We start from the raw sequence: 21048 nt of genomic DNA, 5'->3' as shown, positions 1-21048 counted from the left end.
TGCCCTAGGGTGCCTAGATTTCAGGAGGTTTACCACTAATTTCTTGGGGATTGTTTCTCTTCTCTACTACATCCCCTGGTGTGTTTTTTCTTCTCCCTGCCAAGAAAGTTGTCAACAATTAATTTTTGCTACTCTTGGGGCATTGTTAGTGTTGGTGTCTCCAAAGGATATGTTTCCAGTAGCTTGCTCTGGGGAGTTTGCAGTAAATACCGGTATTTTATTGTTGGGACTTCTGTCAGATCTTCTTAGCTCAGGGAATTGCTCAAATGTCTTAGTGGAAATAATTAAGCAAAGGAGTTTTCTTTACTTATGTTCAGTGAAGATTACTCAAGTCTGGGTAGATGCAGAACTTTCTTGAGCAACAATTGATGAAAATGACAAAGTGAATTCTGAAACGGGAGTGGAAAATATTAAAGGGTCCTGGATAAGTGGTTACTGGGTCTCTTCTGAACATGCCTGTTGGTTACTGCACCATCATGTGATGATTCAGAGGGACCCACCATACTCCAAATACCAGCAATAGAGCTTTCTATCACCTCCCACACCACACTTTTTTTAGTCAATTAACATATTCTTTGTAAGTCCTCAAGTACATGTATGAACCAAGCCTCACCATTCATGCTGTGTTTTCTGTTCAATCAGCCATTTTGTTTTCATGCCACACTAGCTCTAGGGATGGGGGCAAAAATTAATTCCGTTTGCATTTTATTTTTAAATTTCAAATTCAAAGACAAATAATACATCAAATTTAAATCTGATTCTTGACAGATGGTTGTACATTTAACATTCCCCCTTCCCTTTACTTTACTATTTGTAGCTTGGTTGATTTCTGGTTCTGCATAACAAATTATATTTAGGCTGCAATCCTATACCCTATTGAAGTCAATGGAACTTACTTCCAAGTAGGCGTGTACAGGTTTGCACTGTTAGCCTCTTTTCCATAATCGGAGGAAATGCGTATGTTCCTGATTTGTAAATGAAATAAATAAAATCATGCCATAGTTTATAAATCATAGATGTTTCAGTTGGAATATTTTTTTCTGCAATGCCTATTCACTGCAGCTCCATAGACCAAGTTTTGAATGTTCAAAACATCCCGAAAGTATTATCAGAAGTGTCCATATTTCCTCTTGGAGTGAACCACTATCTTTTTGACCAGCATCCCATAAAACCTGTCAAAATTCTCTACCGCTTTCTTTGGGCCTAAATGGTCTTTTTTAAATAAATAAATAAATAGTGAACTGCCATATTTTAAGAGCCTAAACATCTATGGCTTGGCAATTTATGATCAGATCTGTCTCCTCCTTTAAAAAACAAACAAAAAACACTTTAAAGCCAACTGTTTGACCAAATCTGGCAATTATTAATGCTATCCTGTGGGAAGAAGAAGCAAAGGAGACAGGAGCAAGCAGAGACCATCAGAGCCTGCTTCAACACCCCACCCCCCAGGGCTAACTGTCATCTTGACCCTGTGGGGAAGAAGAAGGAGCTGTTGGTCTGCCCCTCCATTGGGAGATGAGAGGGCGGAGCAGGGCCTTCCCACCAGCCTGAACAGTCTTCTTAATTTCTTTTTATTTTCTCCCTCTTCCCTCCCCATCCCCTTTTCCTTGTGTGTCATGTCTTTTTTTAGAATGTTAGCCTGAGGGCAGGGACTGTCTTCTTTACTGATCAATTGTAAGCCGCTCTGAGAGCCTTTTTGGCTGAGGTGCGGGATAAAAATACTATAAATAAATATAAATAAAGCTGGTGGCTGCAATGTTTGTGGGGCTGTGAATCCACTCCGGGTTTCAGTCAGAACTCTAAAGAAGCTATCTGGATAGCTCCTTTAGAGTTCTGACTGAAACTGGAGAGGATTCAGTCACCCACCCACCCCAACATCTGAGCCACCAACCTCCACTAATATTATCAGTGAAACTAACACGTTAATGTAAGCTGGCCAACGGAATGGCCAAAAAAAGATAGACTTGTAGAGAGATGATTTCTTTTCCTTTCCTACATAAAGAAGGGGATCTGGTATTTCCATTCACCAGTCTTCGAAGTCCTTCTGGAAGGGTGTGTTGCCATAATAAAGTTTTCAGAAAGACCCTAGTTCCTTTGTATTATGTAGGGTGACCACATGAAAAGGAGGACAGGGCTCTCGTATCTTTAACAGTTGCATAGAAAAGGGAATTTTAGCAGGTGTCATTTGTATATATGGAGAACCTGGTGAAATTCCCTCTTCAGCACAACAGTTAAAGGTGCAGGAGCTATCCTAGAGTGACCAGATTTAAAAGAGGGCAGGGCACCTGCAGTTTTAACTGGTGTGATGAAGAGGGAATTTCACCATATATACAAATGACACTTGCTGAAATTCCCTTTTCTATGCAACTGTTAAAGATACAGGAGCCCTGTCCTCCTTTTCATAGGGTCACTCTAGTATTATGTGATATATAGCTATATGAGATCGGCTGTAACCAAAGAATCACATCTTGCATATATTTATAATGATTTGTAATGTCTTGAAAATGCAATAAAATTATTTACCAAAAAAGGGGGTCTCTGATTTTAGATCAGCCTACCCATGCTGAGCAAGGGTTGCGTTTAAGTTTTCCCATTGTGTTATTTCCCTGATTTAACCTCTCGTTACTTGCAGCTGCTATTAGCCCTGTGTTTTTTGTGTTTTTGGTTGGTTGGTTGCAGGGCGGTGGTGACGGAAATGATCATACAGATATGTATATCACATTTATCGAGTCCCCCTTACTGGGACTTCTTTATTTATTTGGGCATTTATATCCAAAGTTGATATGATAAAATCAGGCTGAATATGACTTACAAAATAAATAAATAAATAAATAAATTCAAAGTACTTCAGGGTGGGGGTGATTTACTTCCGTAGTCCTATGTGCATTTACTTGTGTGTAAGTACAATTGAAATCAGTTGTGTTTATTTCTGAGTGCACTTTATTTATTTATTAAAAACAATCTCAGGGTGAGGTACAAATAAAATCATACAAAAAATATAATGTATGGGTTTGTGAAACAGGAGAAAGTGGTTAAACCTAGCAATCTAAATCTGAGCCTCCAGCAGCTGATTTACAGTGCAATCCTATATATGTCTACTTAGAAGTAAGCCCATGAGTTCAGTAGGGCTTACTCTCAGGTAATGTGGTATAGGATTGTATCCTTAAAGTTTTTGGATTTTTTTAATTGAGAGAGAGCCAATCAGAGATGGCCTATATTACATCTGCTCTGACCCTAAAAAAAGTGCTTTCCCATGTCAAACTTTTTTTTGGGTAACACAGTCACTAAGCATTCTTGGTAACTTTTTGTAGTGATTAGTGAGTTAATGAAAACACTTTAAAAAATATTTCATATGTCCCATCAGGATGATGTTTGGTACCTTTCTGATTCTGTGACTTAGTATTTCAAAAACTTGGTATAATCAGTTCTAACATCTTTTTAAAAAGTGACCAAAGGTAGCCATGTTTGTCCAAAAGAAAAATCCCATATCCATATTAGCATAATATCTTTATTAGGACAATTCAAAGTCACAAAAATGTGTAAGCTTCCAACATCTCCACATCAGGCAAAATGTTACAATAAGAATGTGGGTGTGGGAAAGAGAGAATTAAAAGAAGAAAAGAGACTGGCTTGATATTGAAGTCATGAAATTTGCATGGTCCGAGTCTTGAAGTTTGCATGATTAGTGGTGGGGAACATGTGGCCCTCCAGATGTTGTTGGACTGCAATTCCCATCAGCTGTAGTCTTCAGGCAATGTTGAGGGATGATGGGATCTGCAGTCCCTCCCTGCTTACGATGAAGTGGGGAAGAAAATTTGCAGACCTCCAAGTTAGGCCATGCCAGGTGATGTGATGGTTTCAAGTTGTACCAGGGACTTCCGTTAGCACTGTTGGGGCAAGGAAATGAGCAAGTGATGGTTGATACCTCACTTTTGGAATGTCTCCATCCTCCTCTAAAATGTGCAGTTTCCTTGAGAGGTAGAAAAGAAGTAGAAAGAAACTGGACTATTTTTATATTCATGAAGCCAGGGATCATTTTAGGTAAAAAAAAAAAAGACAATAGAAGCTACATTGGGTAACTTTATTTAATCTTGTGTTAACACAAGAAACCTCCGAGAACACAATTACAGCTACAGGTGGTATAAACCCCACTTCCTCCAATGTAGGAACCCATTGATGTAGCTTGACACCTTAATGTAGCCTCCCCCAACCTGGTCATCTCCAGACATGTTGGGACCACAACTCTCAGAATTCCCAGCCTGCATGAGAATTATGGGAGTTGTGGTCTCAACACTTCTGGAGATTACCAGGTTGGGGAAGGCTACCTGAAAGCAACCCCACTGCATATGCTAACAAACACCACGTGTTTGTTATTTATTGTGTTATTTATTGTTATTTCTTCATTGATTTCATTTGAGTTGTAGACCACTCAATAGCCATGGCTCTCTGGGCAGTTCCTGTTGTTCCCCGCCTTGATCCAAATGGAGAGGCGGGTAAGAAATAAATTTATTATTATTATTATTTAAAATAATCCTCTTCTGTTCATGATTACTGTAATCAGGTATTATAGGCTTGTGCCTTCATCTCTTTCTATCCTGCTACTGAGATAGAAACGTTGCTGCTTTTTGAGAAGTCTCTCAATGAACTGACCTAAAATCAATTATCCCATCTAGGCAGTGCTTTACCTGGAGATAGGGAAGGCCCAAGACCTTTTGCTGCCTCAGGTGAAGGACAAGATGGCACATTCCACCTATAGAAGCTGACTGAACTGGGAGTTGAATCTTAGTTCAGCACTGGTGATGGGGCAAGGCAGCATCCCTCAGCTTCAACTGAAGGCAGCAGGTTAGTATAGAGGTGTCACGGTAGGCTGCCTGGACCACACAAGTCTCTCCTTGAATAGAAGGGAACAGCCAAAGGGCTGGTGCTACTGCCCCCCTCTGTGCCACCCAGCACCTGCCACCTGAGGTGGCTATTAGGAGGAGGGCTTTCTCTGCTGTGGCACCCCGGCTGTGGAACGAGCTCCCCAGAGAGGTTCGGCTGGCACCTACACTGTATTCCTTCCTTCACCAGCTGAAGACCTTTTTATTTTCTCAGTATTTAACACCTATTAACTTAAATTTTAAACTTTGCTGTTTTAATTCCATATTTTAACTATATCAATTTTTGCTGTGTGATTTTATCCTGGTTGTGCTTTTTATATTGTATTTTGTATTTGTGTTCTTAGATTGTTGGTTGTTTTTATGCTCTTCATGATTTTAATTTTTGTGAACTGCCCAGAGAGCTTCGGCTATTGGGTGGTATAAAAATGTAATAAATAAATAAATAAATAAATAGCTGCCTCACTCTGCTTAACGGAAGGCTGGCCCTGCATGTAGATACTGAAAAATAAACAAAGAAATAAAATAAAGATTGAATGAGGAATACATTGAGATTAAATGGAGGGGATGTGGGAGAAACACTCAGAGGAAGAGATTCTAGGATTCATATCTTCTAGACTGCGGTACAGGACCCTTTTCTGAATCTTATTTCCTCTTCTTTCAAGTTCTGCTCAGAAACAACAGCTTTGGTGCCGCCATTTACGTAGTCTCCGTCTCACAGCCTCCTTGACCTCAGAATTACGGAGGCTGTAGATAACAGGATTGAGTGTAGGGATGACCACCGTGTAGAAGACGGAAGCCATCTTGTCGGTCTGGGGGGCATACATGCCATCTGGCCGTAGGTACATGAAAATGAGGGTGCCATAAAGCACCCCCACAGCTGTGAGGTGTGAGCCGCAGGTGGATACAGCTCGCTTTGATCCTGCTCGCCCCACAGTACATAGGATCGTTCCATAGGAAGCTATGACAGCTGTCAGAGTGATGCTCTGGATAGCTCCACACACCGCCAACAGCAGGAGCTGGTTTAGGTCTGTGTTGGCACAGGCCAAAGCCAGGACTGGAGGGATGTCACAAAAGAAGTGGTCCAAAGTGTGAGCACTGCAGAAAGGCAGGTGGAATGCCATGCTTGAGTGGATGGCTCCAGAGGCTGCCCCTGCCGCATAGGATGTGGCCACTAGGAGGTGACAAAGGTGCTGTGGCATGGCACTTCCATAGTGCAGTGGGCGGCAGATGGCGGCATAACGGTCATAGGCCATGGCTGCCAAGAGACAACACTCCGCATCCGAAGCAGCTGCGAAGAAGAACATCTGGAGGGCACAGGCTGGGATGGGAATAGTGTCGTGCCCTTTCAAAAAGCCCAAGAGCATCTTGGGGGCCACGGTGCAGCAGGAGCAGAGGTCCATCAGGGCCAGATGGCTCAGGAAATAGTACATGGGAGTGCACAAGGGCTGTTCAGCCCTGATGAGAATGGCCAAAGCCAGGTTTCCTACCAGGCCAATGAGATAGATGGGCAAGAAGAAGCCAAAGAGAAGGAGCTGAAGGTCACGGCGGGAAGTGAAGCCCAGGAGGATGAACTCGGTTACCACTGTGCCGTTGTGACGAGCCATCAGATCTGTTGGAGGGAGAAACCACATGAAACCCATTCTTCCCAGTTTCTCATAGAGGTTATAGACCCAGTCCTTCTTCTATCAAGAAATGGTTTTACCTACTTTATCAATCCCCCCCAACTCAATGGGGATCCACCATTCCCCTCGGCCAATGGGAGATTGAAACTTATTGCATGTGCTTGATCATTGAGCTAAATAACCCCCAGCCTTGATCCTAACAATAGATCTGGAGAGGGGGATTGATTTCCACTTCTCCCTCCTGCTTCAACATCATGCACACCAGAGGGTGATGGAACACTTGCCATGGAGAGTAGCAGAACTCTGGACCAGGCTGTCTGTATGTCTGAATTATATATACATCTGTGTGGGTATATAATCACCACTACACTACATGGCTCTACATTTATTTTATTATTAATGCATTTATATCCCACCTTTTTCCCTCCAAGGAACCCAAGGTGGCCTACATAATCATCCTCCTCTCCATTTTATCCTCACAACAACAACCCTGTGAGGTGGGTTGGGCTGAGAATCTGTGACTGGCCCAAAGTCACAGACTCTGGGTTTCCATGGCTGAGTAGGGACTAGAACCCGGATCTCCTGACTCCCAGTCTAACACTTTAGCCACTACACCACACTGGCATCACATTGTACTCTCTACAGAATATCCAAACCAAAATAAAACATGTCTCTGCCTCAAGGATTTACAATCTAAACTTCGATGGTGGGCAAGAAAAAGGAAGGGAAGAATAGGAGAGGAAATTGTCACAAGAAATGAATACCAATGCAATGTTTAAGCCTCATTCCAGTTGGGGATGAGGATGAAAAGGTTAAGAATTAGGGTGCTTCCAGATGAGGTTTTTTTTACTGTGCAAATGCCCTGCCTCATTCATGAAATTTTATGGGGGTTATCATCGAGATGTCATCATCTTCCATGTGTGACCCCACACTTCCGTGTTTTCCCACTGCTTCTTCCATCTTTGTCTTAGCACAAAAGATTAAGCAGAGAAAGATGGAAGAGCTGCACAATTGCTTTTAGTTAGTGGGCTGAGGAGCCCTTAGGGTTCATGGGGAAGGTGGGTTTTGATGAGGTCTTTGAAGGAAGAGGGAGAAGAGGTTCCTCACATATTTCTGGAAGTGGAAAGAAGGATTGGAAAGAGCAGATGACCTTTTGATGCTAAAGGCAGTAGAGTTGGAGGAGTGAAGATCAGAGAGGGTACTGAAAGAGCAGAGAGACAAGATAAGGCAAACCATTGGAGTGCTTTGAAGGAAGGACAAAGGTAAGGATGCATAAATGGATGGGAAGTCATAGAAGGGTCATAGGGATGGAAGAACCAACCATTTTTCAGCTCACTAAAATTCTCAGGAATTCAGTTTCAAGCTGGTTTCACTTTGCTTCCATTTTTGTTTTCAATTTATTTTAGGGCTCATTCAAACAAGAAAAGTGCACATTTTGAATGGAAGAGTACACATATTTGTGCACAGTTTTAAAAGTATACACTTCCTCCCATTGACTAAAGTGTAAAAATGAGCAGATTTTTTTAAAAAACATGTATTTTTCTAACATGATTACAATTTTCATGAATTTGCAAAAATTTCTAAAATAATAATAATTCACTGCTCATGTTTGGGATTGTGAACACAGCACTTTTAGATGATTTGCAAACATAAAATTCTCATGCACCTCTAACTTGACGATGAATGTCACGGGGCCCTGAGCGATGAGAGAGGCAGATGATTCTGGCAGCAGAGCTCTGGAGTTGGATGAATCCAATGAGTTGGATTCAAATTTAGTCACACTTAGAGGAGATCCATTAAAAAATGGGACTGAAGTCAGTTATGAGTAACTTTAAACCATCTGATTTCAATAGTACTGCTTTGTTTAGATTAAGCTTCATTCCCACCCACCCCACCTCATATGGTCCATTTCAAAAATCAGCCACCAGATGGCAGACACCAAAATCAGATTGACTACATCCTTTGCAGCCAAAGGTGGCGGACATCGATACAGACGGTAAAAACAAGACCTGGAGCTGACTGTAGTTCAGATCACGAACTTCTTATTGCATAATTTAGAATCAAACTAAAGAGAATAGGGAAGACCCACAGATCAGTTAGATATGAGCTCACTAATATTCCTAATGAATATGCAGTGGAAGTGAAGAATAGATTTAAGGGACTAGATTTAGTAGATAGGGTCCCGGAAGAACTATGGACAGAAGTTCGCAACATTGTCCAAGAGGTGGCAACAAAAAACATCCCAAAGAAAAAGAAAACCAAGAAGGCAAGATGGCTGTCTGCTGAGACACTGGAAGTAGCCCAAGAAAGAAGGAAAGCAAAAGGCAACAGTGATAGGGGGAGATATGCTCAATTAAATGCAAAATTCCAAAGGTTAGCCAGAAGAGATAAGGAATTATTTTTAAACAAGCAATGCGCAGAAGTGAAAGAAGACAATAGAATAGGAAGGACAAGAGACCTCTTCCAGAAAATTAGAAACATCGGAGGTAAATTCCAGGCAAAAATAGGTATGATCAAAAACAAAGATGGCAAGGACCTAACAGAAGCAGAAGAGATCAAGAAAAGGTGGCAAGAATATATGGAAGATCTGTAAAGGAAGGATAATAATATCGGGGATAGCTCAGACGGAGTGGTCAGTGAGTTAGAGCCAGACATCCTGAAGAGTGAGGTTGAATGGGCCTTAAGAAGCATTGCTAATAACAAGGCAGCAGGAGACGACGGCATCCCAGCTGAACTGTTTAAAATCTTGCAAGATGATGCTGTCAAGGTGATACATGCCATATGCCAGCAAATTTGGAAAACACAAGAATGGCCATCAGACTGGAAAAAAATCAGCTTATATCCCTATACCAAAAAAGGGAAACACTAAAGAATGTTCAAACTATCGGACAGTGGCACTTATTTCACATGCCAGTAAGGTAATGCTCAAGATCCTGCAAGGTAGACTCCAGCAATTCATGGAGCGAGAATTGCCAGATGTACAAGCTGGGTTTGGGAAAGGCAGAGGAACTAGAGACCAAATTGCCAATATCCGCTGGATAATGGAGAAAGCCAGGGAGTTCCAGAAACACATCTATTTCTGTTTTATTGACTATTCTAAAGCCTTTGACTGTGTGGATCATAACAAACTGTGGCAAGTTCTTGGTGGTATGGGGATACCAAGTCATCTTGTCTGCCTCCTGAGGAATCTGTATAACGAACAAGTAGCAACGGTAAGAACAGACCACAGAACAACGGACTGGTTTAAGATTGGGAAAGGAGTACGGCAGGGCTGTATACTCTCACCTTACCTATTCAACTTGTATGCAGAACACATCATGCGACGTGCTGGGCTTGACGAATCCAAGGCTGGAGTTAAAATCGCAGGAAGAAACATTAACAATCTCAGATATGCAGATGACACCACTTTGATGGCTGAAAGTGAGGAGGAGCTGAGGAGCCTTATGACAAAGGTGAAAGAAGAAAGTGCAAAAGCCAGGTTGCAGTTAAACCTCAAAAAAACCAAGATTATGGCAACCAGCTTGATTGATAACTGGCAAATAGAGGGAGAAAACGTGGAGGCAGTGACAGACTTTGTATTTCTGGGCGCAAAGATTACTGCAGACGCTGACTGCAGCCAGGAAATCAGAAGACGTTTACTTCTTGGGAGGAGAGCAATGACAAATCTTGATAAAATAGTTAAGAGCAGAGACACCACACTGACAACAAAGGTCCGCATAGTTAAAGCAATGGTATTCCCCGTAGTAACCTATGGCTGCGAGAGCTGGGCCATAAGGAAAGCTGAGCGAAGGAAGATAGATGCTTTTGAACTGTGGTGTTGGAGGAAAATTCTGAGAGTGCCTTGGACTGCAAGAAGATCAAACCAGTCCATACTCCAGGAAATAAAGCCAGACTGCTCACTTGAGGGAATGGTATTAAAGGCAAAACTGAAGTACTTTGGCCACACAATGAGAAGACAGGATACCCTGGAGAAGAAGCTGATGCTAGGGAAAGTGGAAGGCAAAAGGAAGAGGGGCCGACCAAGGGCAAGATGGATGGATGATATTCTGGAGGTGACAAACTTGACCTTGGGGGAGCTAGGGGTGGCGTCAGCCGACAGAAAGCTCTGGCGTGGGCTGGTCCATGAAGTCACGAAGAGTCGGAAGCGACTGAACGAATAAACAACAACAACAACACCAGCATAGTGGTGACACTGAAATTCAAAACCATGGATGACCTCCCCCATTAATTTTATGGAGATGGTAAATAGCATGGAGGATAAGATGGAACCCTGAGGAACACCATAGGTCAATGCCCAAGGCATCAAGGAAGAGCATCCCAGCATGACCTTCTGAAACTATCCATCCAAGAAGGACTGGAATCACCAAAAAATTGTGCCTCCAAGTTCCAGCCTAGCCAGGTGGTCCTGAAGGATACTAGGGTCAACGGTATTGGAAGACACAGAGAGGTGTAGCAGTATCAAGAAGGAAGTACTCTCCCTATTCAGTTCCTAGCATAGATTGTCCATTGAGGTGACCAAAGCTGCCTCTATCCCATACACAGGCATGACGTCAAACTGAATTGGATCTAAATAATCCAGCTCATCCAGGAGCACATGGAGCATGAATTATATCTGCAGCTTGTTTGCTGTAGGAAACACCTTTCCAGATGAATATATATGGATGTTGAGATATGCATGCACTTCCATGAATTTTCACCCTTTATGTGTTTGCTGTGGAGCATCTGTGTAACACTAATGTTGTCTACAGCAATCCTGATGTGTAGAGCTGTCCTTAGACTCAATTCTACTTTAAAATGTTACTAGGCTCTGGGATCCTATAACGTGGAACTGGATTTGGTCAAGGTTAGAATAAGGGGAAGAGCTACTATACTTGTTGATTGGATAGATTTTTCCTGTTTTCAGTTCCTTCAATGTCCTATAGGCCAGTTCATTCAACCTAAGGGTGCTTCCAGGTGAGAGTTTTATCATGCCTTCACCCTGCCCCATTCACAGAAGTTTATTGGAGGGGGGGGAGGTATCATAGTCTTCTACTCATAGCCCTCCAGTGTTTTCCTACTCCTTCTTAAAACAGAAAATCCATTAAGGAGAAAAAGACAGAATAGCTGAACAAAATCATTTGCTGAGTCCTCTGTCTGGAGGCACCCTAAGTCTAAGTTGATGCTGTTCACCTCTTCCAACTCACCCCTTAGAGTTGGGGAATAAAGAGTTTCTTATCTTGTTCCCAGAGCTGTCTGCTCACCCTGACCAAAGCCAGATCAGAACAGGAGAGGGTCCGTATTCAGTTATTTCATTCCCAGTTCCCATCATACCTGAGCAGAGTAAGCGTGTCTCCTTTGTCAGTTCTTGTGGGATTCCTTGCTAGACTTCTTGGTTTTATGGTTTCTTATACTGCTTAGGGAATCATGATCTGTCCTCCTCCTTCTTCCCCAGGAAGAGATGATGATCTCATACCCTCTACCCTTGTCAGTCACAATTTCCCAAATAAGACTCCAGTGGGGATAGTTGTAGCTTGTTTCTTTAGAGGGTTTGGTGTCTTGACCCTCAGAGGGACTTGTTATCCAGCTCAGAAGGGAAATCTTTCTCTTTGTAATTCATTATACTGGTGACTGGGAGGAAAGACATCATGTTGTTCTATAAAGGTTCTTAAGGATGTTTCAGGTTTTCAGTCCCACTTGTGACCAATCGTGTACAATAAATGACATGAAGGGTTGATTGGCTTGCAATTCCAAGGAATGAAGTCAATAAGCTTTGAAGGGGCTGTACCACTCTGTATTGCTACAGGAATTCTACCACGTGGTCAAACCAATGAGCTACCTCAGTATTGTCTTGTTAGCTTTTGTTGGTGGTTTTCACTTTGTAGGAAACGGATGAGGAATCATCCCGGGGAAATTAGTGAACCAGCTAAAGCGCTAGAGTAGGTTTATGCTAGTGCAATGTTATTTACATTAGTGGTAGTTGCACCATGTTGGTTACTGCCCAGGTGTCCTACTTTACAAAGGACAGTCTTCTATTTGAATGTGTCCACTAGTTGATGGGCTGCCAGGTCCAAACATGGTTTAATGTTGAAGAACCACAAGAAAGGATAGCAGCGAAGGGATCACAGACTGAGCAGCAGACATATAGGTCACCTAGTCAGTGTTCCTGACTATGGTGAAATGCATTACATTTCTAATTGAATTATAGTTATTATTTCAAAATGTGTATTTATAAATATATACATTACCATTGTTCTCTTTTTGAATAGTGGGTTTTCTCTGTCACTTTTTCCCCCAATGTGTAAATTTCCACCATAGTTTGAAGGCTGAAGGAGGATCTCAAGTCCCTCGTGATGTTGTCATTGTATGTAAGGTGCCTTGGCTATCACACCAGGGACTGTGATTGCGGGGTCCAGGGAACTTGCTCTCTGGGCCATCATGGCCACTTGCAGGGCGAGAGGACTTCTTGATAGGTCTCAGCTGCACTGCAGCAGCTCCACCACACTGAAGATGGCCAGAGGGTGGTACTGCAGTGTCAGGTGATTCAAAGAGCCAGTCGGGTCTTAGCTGGCCGTATAAAGCTGCTGACTCTGCTCTGGCTGATTATTTGTCATTCTGATCCAAACTGAGCTGCTCGTAAGACGAGCCCTGATGCTGGATCAGACCAAGGGTCCATCTAGTCCAGCATACTGGTCACACAGTGGCCAACCAGCTGCCCATTGGAAGCCCACAAGCAGGACATGAGCGCAACAGCGCCCTCCCAACCATGTTCCCCAGCAACTGGTGTACCTAAGCATACTGCCTCTGATATTGCAGCATAGAACCATGAGGACTAGTAGCCCTTGATAGTTTTATGCTCCATGAATTTGTCCAATCCCCTTTTAAAGCCATCCAAAGTGATGGCCATCACTACATCTTCTGCTGAGATTGCCTCCCTTGTGGGATTGTGCTCAGAGTTTGCCCTGAAGAGTGAAGATCCATGAACTCCAGCCTCAGAGGAGGGGATCCACAGCAACCTATGATGCCCCAAACATTGTCTAGGGTCCATAGGATTATTCTGCCCATATTTGTGTTTCATTTATGTATTTGTTACTTTAGTTTTCAGCATGACGTGGTTGTTGTTTTTACAAAATTAATTTCCAGTGTGACTTTAAAAAAAAAAAGCTGGTCTTTCCAGTTCATCAGTTTCATTTAAAGTTCTAATCATGTTTTATTAAGTGCCTGCAATCCTTCCTATTTCTCTGTCACATGTTTATTTGATCCACATTGTTTCCATTAATTCATTCAAATCTTTATGAAAACACTGGGCTCCAGACATAACCTTTTGGAGTCTCACTTTTCAGGTCTTCAGTTTTTGACAATCATTTCTTATCAGATGCTCTCTTCAGGGCCCAATCCTAAACACACATGCAAGCAAATATCGTATTGAAAGAAATGTCTTTTGGGATAAGATGTGTCTCTGCAAACCTGCCAGTTTAACAACTGCTTTGACCATTCCCTTCCCTCTCTCTTAAGGGCCAAGCCCTGGTAGCTGGAGGAAGGAAGGAAGGCGATAACTTTGGCTCTGCCCACCTGCCACCCACTTGGCCTACCCTTCCAGCCAATCTGCGGAAATATTCAAGTGAAATTGGCAAGGGTATAATTTGATTCTCTGGAGACATTACAACCACAACAAGTTTAACTGATAACAGAGTTAAGCTAAAAGAAGGAAAGCACATTAAGAATCAACAACAGATCTCAAAGTACATTAATTTATATTAAATTGCATTTTATTATGCTGCTTTGAATCTATAACACAAAACTGGAGTGAAGAGTCTATACAAAAATCAATCGATCAGTCAATCAATGATCAATAATTCCTCATGTTGTTCATTGACGTTCAGTTTCCGCAGTACTTCCTCTACTACTGTGCCTTTAAACTACGTCTCAGGGCATTCGAGAATTCCTTAGGAGCTTATCAGGGAGTTCTCAGAGAGAGAAGCTCAGCAGTGGGGTGACCATATGGAAAGGAGGACAGGGCTCCTGTATCTTTAACAGTTGTATTGAAAAGGGAATTTCAGCAGCTGTCATTTATATGCATGCAGCACCTGGTGAAATTCCTTCTTCATCACAACAGTTAAAGCAGCAGGCGTCCTGTCCTCTTGACCAGATACAAAAGAAGGCAGGGCTCTTGCAGTTTTAACTGTTGAGATGAAGGGGGAATTTCACCAGATGGTGAATGCATATGAACGACACCTGCTGAAATTCCCCTTTCTATACAACTGTTAAAGATACAGGAGCCCTGTCCTCCTTTCCATATGGTCAGCCTTGCTATACATAATCACGTAGATGCCCTCAGCTTCAGATAGCCAAGCATGTGTCCTCCATGCCTTGAGGACCCCCAGGGAGACAATGATTCCTTTCACTGTCCCATCTTATGCCCCTAGCCTGGACAGGTTGGCGGATCTGCTCCGCCAATATGACTCAAGCTGCTCCTTTAGGTTCCCGCCTCCCAACTAGAGCTGCAATCAATCTTCCCAATCAGTCTTCCCAATTAGCTGCAGCCTTGAGTCTCTGGCCTGGCTCCAAGGGTTTCTGATTACAGGGGGCCAGGTGGTGTTTGTACGTGCAGGCCAGCTCCAGGTCATGACAGCCTTGCAAGGAAGACCAAAGCTGTAGATCCCATGTTCTTCACAATGGTCACCCATTGTGAGCAAGATGGGCTGAAAGATGCTCACCGCTACTGAATGCAACATTTCAAGTTAAGAGAGGGCCAGGTGAGTTCCAGGGTGCCCTCTTGAGCAACAGAGGGCTCCAGCAGGCCAGGACTGTGTCCTCTGGGAACAGAGTTTGCACATTTCAGAATGGGCTCTCAAATCCTTCCTCAAGTGGAGGGATTCTATGGCAACCAAGCTGATATAAACTGGAAAGGGTTCTCTGATGGTAGAAACCCATCACTCTGCAATTTCATTCAAGTTCCTCATTCTTCATCCTAAATTAGAATCGTCATGCATGTTTGGCGCACTTAGGATGCAATCCTATGCATGTTTAGAGAGCAAAAAGCCCTGCAACCCCCAGCACGTCCCAGTCAGGGCGGCTGGTTGCAGCACGCTGGAAGTTGTAGCAGGTTTTTTCTTTCTGTCCAAACATATATAGGAATGTGCCCTTAATGTTTATGCACCAACAGGGCATCCTTAAAATCCAACACACTCATCAGAGCCAGTGTGGCATAGTGCAGGGTGACCAAACGTCCGGTTTCGTCCGGACACGCCCGGGAAACGGGGGGGATCTGCGTCCGGCTGGAAATACTGTCCCCCCACCTTTTGTCCGGCCCCAACGGAAGCCGGGGGGGCCTCAATAAACCCCAACTCTTACCAGGCCTAAATTTCCGTAGTGAGTGGTGGCGGCCATTTTGAATCTCGCCTGAAATCACGCGAGATCTCAGCAGCTGGCTGGGAACTCAGTGAGACCCAGCCAGCAGCCGAGATCTCGCGTGAGTTTGGGCGAGATTCAAGATGGCCGCCGCAAGGTGTGGGTAGTGAGTGGGGTGAGTGCTTGGGGGCTGCGTGCAGGAATTTCCAGCAACGCAGCCTCCAGCCCCCCCCCCAGTGCAGAAGCAGCAGCAGCAGCAGCAGCAACAGGAGGGGGTAAGAGACTGAAGTTTGTGTGTTTGTGTGAGAGTGCATGGGGTCTTTGAGTGAATGCATGTATGTATGTTTTTTGAGTGAGTGATGCCTAGTGTGTGTGTGCATGAACACGTGTGCTGGCAGTGTGAGTGTATTGATGTCTGAATGGGATGCCTGGTTGTTTGACTGACTGAATGCATGTGCATATTTGCAGTGGGGGTGGCTGTAGTTTTCTGTGAGTTGGGGGGATGATTTGGAGGTGAAGTTCCTATTAAATAATGCATTTTAGACCCATAGACCTTCCTTTCCAATTTGTTTACTATAATTGGCATGACATATGTTTTGTAACAGTGGCTGACAATTGTTCATCCTTCTTAAAGAAACTTTTAAAAAATTAACAGGGTTGTTATTATCATCATCATCACCACCACCACCACCATCATCATCATCTATCTCTCTTTTCTTGCTTGTGGTGGTTTTTCTAGATGAACATGATGGGCTTTGCCAAGTCATGTTGTCTTTTACTGATTCAGAATAGGTATTGCAATTTCAATGTAGGTGTGTTTTTCTTGGTTGTTTTTGACTGTTATGTCTGGTTGAAGTTGAAACAAGCTAAGACAAGCTTTAATCCATTTTGTTCCATGGCTAACATTTGCAGGCTGTTACGTGATGCATTCTCATTAGACCCGTGTACAAAAAAGTCCGTCCTGCTCACAGAAGCTACCTTGTAACCACTCCCCCCATTGATGACAAACCAATCTCATTGGTGGCGTCTTCACAACAATTATACAGGTTGGAACTGGAGACTTATTTCACTGGCCTAGAATCATAGTCACTACTCTTTCTAATTAGACTTTATAGCCAATTAGAATTTATCCTTAAAACAGGATACAGTATTGCAAAAACATGTTCATGCTGAAAACACAAAAGTGATAATCTGGCAATACACAATACTACTGACAGTATAAAAACTGTGGCACTTAAACATATTCTTTCTGAGGTGGGGGAACACATTTTATATGATTCTTTCATTCTTGCTTATTGCTTATGTGTGACTGCCTATGTATGGTGATTAGCTGGTGGAGGGAATGGAAGAAGAGTTGAATGTACTAGGATAGACAAAGAAACTTGCTATTAAGGAGGGAAGCATGGGGTAAACTTCACAATATTAACACTATAAATGTTTTGGGAAAACAACAATTGGAAGAGAGCACATCTTTCTTTATACAGGAGTAAAACAATTTCACTCAAAGTTCTATTTTTATTCAGCTGAGATATCAGTTCTTGATGGGACTGAAATTTCTAGAGCTTCTTCAAAAGCAAGTTTTCTTGCAACTGGTGTCATCTGGACTCTGGTCTTCTGTACTGCAGTTCATCTGGATTCCATCTTTCATTATTACTTTTCTGAGAAGACTTCTTGCATCTCTTTAGGGTTATGATGGTGTTTGCAAAAACCTGCATAGGATATTAACTACAAAGAGGCGTGGATCGCTGGATGAAGAGCAAAAACAAAACAATAACTATGTATATGAATCTGCATCTTTTTTTTTCTCCTTAAGATTTAGAGGCTAAATTTTTACTCTGCACATGTTCTTGGCTATTATCATTATTATTATTATTATATTACTCTGTACAGCACCATGTACATTGATGGTGCTATATAAATAAATAAATAAATAATAATAATAATAATAATAATAATAATAATTATCATCATCAATTTATAAAGCACCATCAATGTACATGGTGCTGTACAGAGTAAAACAGTAAATAGCAAGACCCTGCCGCATAGGCATATATGTTAATAAAATCATAGTAAAACAATAAGGAGGGGAAGAGAATGCAAACAGGCACAAGGTAGGGTAAAACTAACAGTATAAAGTCCGGCTAGGCTGCCAAGGGCTAGTTAAAGCTGAGTGAAACTTTCAATCAGAGGGCTTTGGGGGTGGCAGCATTTCTTATTCTTTAAACATACTTGCATGGCTGGCTAGAATAAAGAAAACTAAAGCAATTACTCTGAAAGTTACTGGTGCTCTTTGTGCAAAGCTTGACTGAGTAATTGCAATTGAAAAAGGCTAATAGTCAGAGAGCTTTACAGTCCATTCTTTGGACTGCAAGCAAAGGACACTCTCAGCTTTAGTTAGGCAAATGCTATGCTCTGTCTTGGAGGGGCTCTCCTTGTGCCTTACAAGGGTCTACCCAATGCGTGTAATTTTTGTCTACTCTCTGGTGGCTGCACTTTGAGACTATTTAATCGATTAGAGAGAAAACTAGGTTAATTTTTAAATTTAATTCAGGTTTGAGGTAGACTCTTCTTGCCGTTGGAGGCTCTATTTTTGAGGTTTTTCTGGTATGAACAGGTTGCTTATCAGGAAGCAACAGCTGGTTTGCAAACACAATGTTTTCTTTATTAGACTTTGCTACTAGTTATTTACTGTGTCCTCTGTACAGCACCATGTACAGTGATGGTGCTATATAAATAATAATAATAATAATAATAATAATAATAATAATAGTAGTAGTTCAGATTTATGTTGTTTTATGTAGCATTCTTTTATGTAGCAGGGTGAAGATGGCAGTTAGCCCTGGGGGGGGGTCCAACTGAAGCAGGCTGTGATGGTGCCTGCCTGCTCCAGTTCAAGAGAAAACCCAATTTAATGTTTCTGCCATGCCAAGTTGTAAAGAAACTTCTATGGCATGCTCAGAAATAGAAATTAAAAATATAAAGCATGTTAAAGAATGCTACATAAAACAACATAAATCTGAACTATTATTATTATTATTATTATTATTATTATTATTATTATTATTATTATTTATATAGTACCATCACTGTACATGGTGCTGTACAAGCATCCTGTTCATACCAGAAAAACTTCAAAAATAGAGCCTCCAACGGCAAGAAGAGTCTACCTCAAACCTGAATTAAATTTAAAAATTAACCTAGTTTTCTCTGTAATCTATTAAGAGAGGCCTTCAAGAGGCCACTGGACAACCATCTGTCAGGGATGCTTTAGGGTGGATTCCTGCATTGAGCAGGGGGTTGGACTAGATGGCCTTGTAGGCCCCTTCCAACTCTGCTATTCTATGATTCTAAATAGTCTCAAAGTGCAGCCACCAGAGAGTAGACAAAAATTACACACATTGGGTAGTCCCTTGTAAGGCACAAGGAGAGCCCCTCCAAGAACCAAGGCCTTGCAAAACAATTCTAGCAATTCTAACTTTTGCAGTTCTAAAAAGCAGTTTCTAAAATCACAGTTCTAGCAAACATTTAGGCTAAGCAAAACATTTTGCATGCAATATTGCTTCAAACACATTGGTGTTACCCAGCACTGGAAACAGAATACAAGAAAGAATTCATACAGTGAACCTCTATGCTAACGTGTGTATGAACAGACACGTGTCTGCCCACATTCTCCACCAGATCTGTTACGTGATGTGCTCTCATTAGACCCGTGTACAAACTTGCACACGTTCTAATGAGACTTACACCCACTTCTAAGGAATCTTTTGACATTGGCAATAGAGCGTCTGTGGCGAAGTAAGGCGATTCTAACTCAAGAAACTTATAGCACTGAAGGGGATAACGCCACAATGGCACATTTATTGAGGTTGAAACAAATACAAAGGCACAAGCTAGTTTTGGGGAAAGGCTTAGAAGCAGTTTCAAGATTGAAAAATAGACCTTTTGAGACTTAAGAGCATACACACAGAGACAGCAGGGGGAAGAGTAGAGGGAATCTAATAATAATAATAATATACCTCTCCTTGGGCTGCAGCCCTTTCTTGTAGAGCAGAACTGTGGAGCATTGCAACTCTTGGACTTCGGTGAAGAGGAAAGGAATTAGCGAGGGAAAGCATGGCAGCTCGCTCTCCCAAGCTGAAATTTGTAGTAAACTCAAAAAGAAGAAACTAGCCTCTCTTCCCCTCCCCCTTTAGGGGGTCTTGGTATTATCTTGTTTAAAGATCTACTTGCTATGGGAACAAAAGAGGGTGATTTGGGATGATGGCTGTACTTGATGCAGCCTAGAGTTCAGCAACAGGGCTACATTAGCATGTGTATGACCAGGTAAAACTCTTGCCATCCAGCAGTCATATTCTGCTTGGTTTCCCCCCAGCTTTGTCTCTGGGGAAGGCATTTGAAGACGTCTATCAGGAAATGGTTACTGCTCACAGTCTATAGGTGGGGTTTTGGGTCACTTCAAAATGGAGTCAGTACTGCTCACAGAAGCTACCTTGTAACAAGGCTAATAGTAGTTTATGCTCTTTCTGAATCATAGAATCATAGAATAGCAGAGTTGGAAGGGGCCTACAAGGCCATCGAGTCCAACCCCCTGCTCAATGCAGGAATCCACCCTAAAGCATCCCTGACAGATGGTTGTCCAGCTGCCTCTTGAATGCCTCTAGTGTGGGAGAGCCCACAACCTCCCTAGGTAGCGGATTCCACCATCACACTGGTCTAACTGTCAGGAAGTTTTTCCTGCAGTCCAGCCGGAATGTGGCTTCCTTTAACTTGAGCCCGTTATTCCGTGTCCTGCACTCTGGGAGGATCGAGAAGAGATCCTTCTCTATTTGAAGAGTGCTATCATGTCTCCCCTCCATCTTCTCTTCTCCAGGCTAAACATGCCCAGTTCTTTCAGTCTCTCTTCATAGGGCTTTGTTTCTAGACCTCTGATCATCCTGGTTGCCCTCTTCTGAACACGCTCCAGCTTGTCTGCGTCCTTCTTGAATTGTGGAGCCCAGAACTGGACGCAATACTCTAGATGAGGCCTAACCAGGGCCGAATAGAGAGGAACCAGTACCTCACGTGATTTGGAAGCTATACTTCTCTTAATGCAGCCCAAAATAGCATTTGCCTTTCTTGCAGCCATATCGCACTGTTGGCTCATATTCAGCTTGTGATCTACAACAATTCCAAGATCCTTCTCGTTTGTAGTATTGCTGAGCCAAGTGTCCCCCATCTTG

The 21048-nt window shown here is 42.5% G+C and overlaps 1 protein-coding gene across 1 annotated transcript; it reads right to left on the bottom strand.

The window, feature by feature from the left end:
- Positions 1-5548: 5548 nt before the first annotated feature.
- On the bottom strand, positions 5549-6520 carry LOC134393942 (olfactory receptor 5C1-like). Its single transcript, XM_063118969.1, has one exon. It carries the CDS (start codon positions 6518-6520, stop codon positions 5549-5551), a length of 972 nt encoding a protein of 323 aa, XP_062975039.1.
- Between the last annotated feature and the right edge of the window lie 14528 nt (positions 6521-21048).

This window comes from Elgaria multicarinata, chromosome 3 (genome assembly GCF_023053635.1).
Source record: "Elgaria multicarinata webbii isolate HBS135686 ecotype San Diego chromosome 3, rElgMul1.1.pri, whole genome shotgun sequence".
Lineage (NCBI taxonomy): Eukaryota > Metazoa > Chordata > Lepidosauria > Squamata > Anguidae > Elgaria > Elgaria multicarinata.
The sequence above is the reverse complement of the archived record's forward strand: the minus strand, read 5'-3'. Positions and strand labels throughout refer to the sequence as shown.

What these genes read in the sequence shown, in the direction of transcription:
- LOC134393942 (XM_063118969.1), bottom strand. Translation starts at nt 6,520, where the DNA reads ATGGGTTTCATGTGGTTTCTCCCTCCAACAGATCTGATGGCTCGTCAC.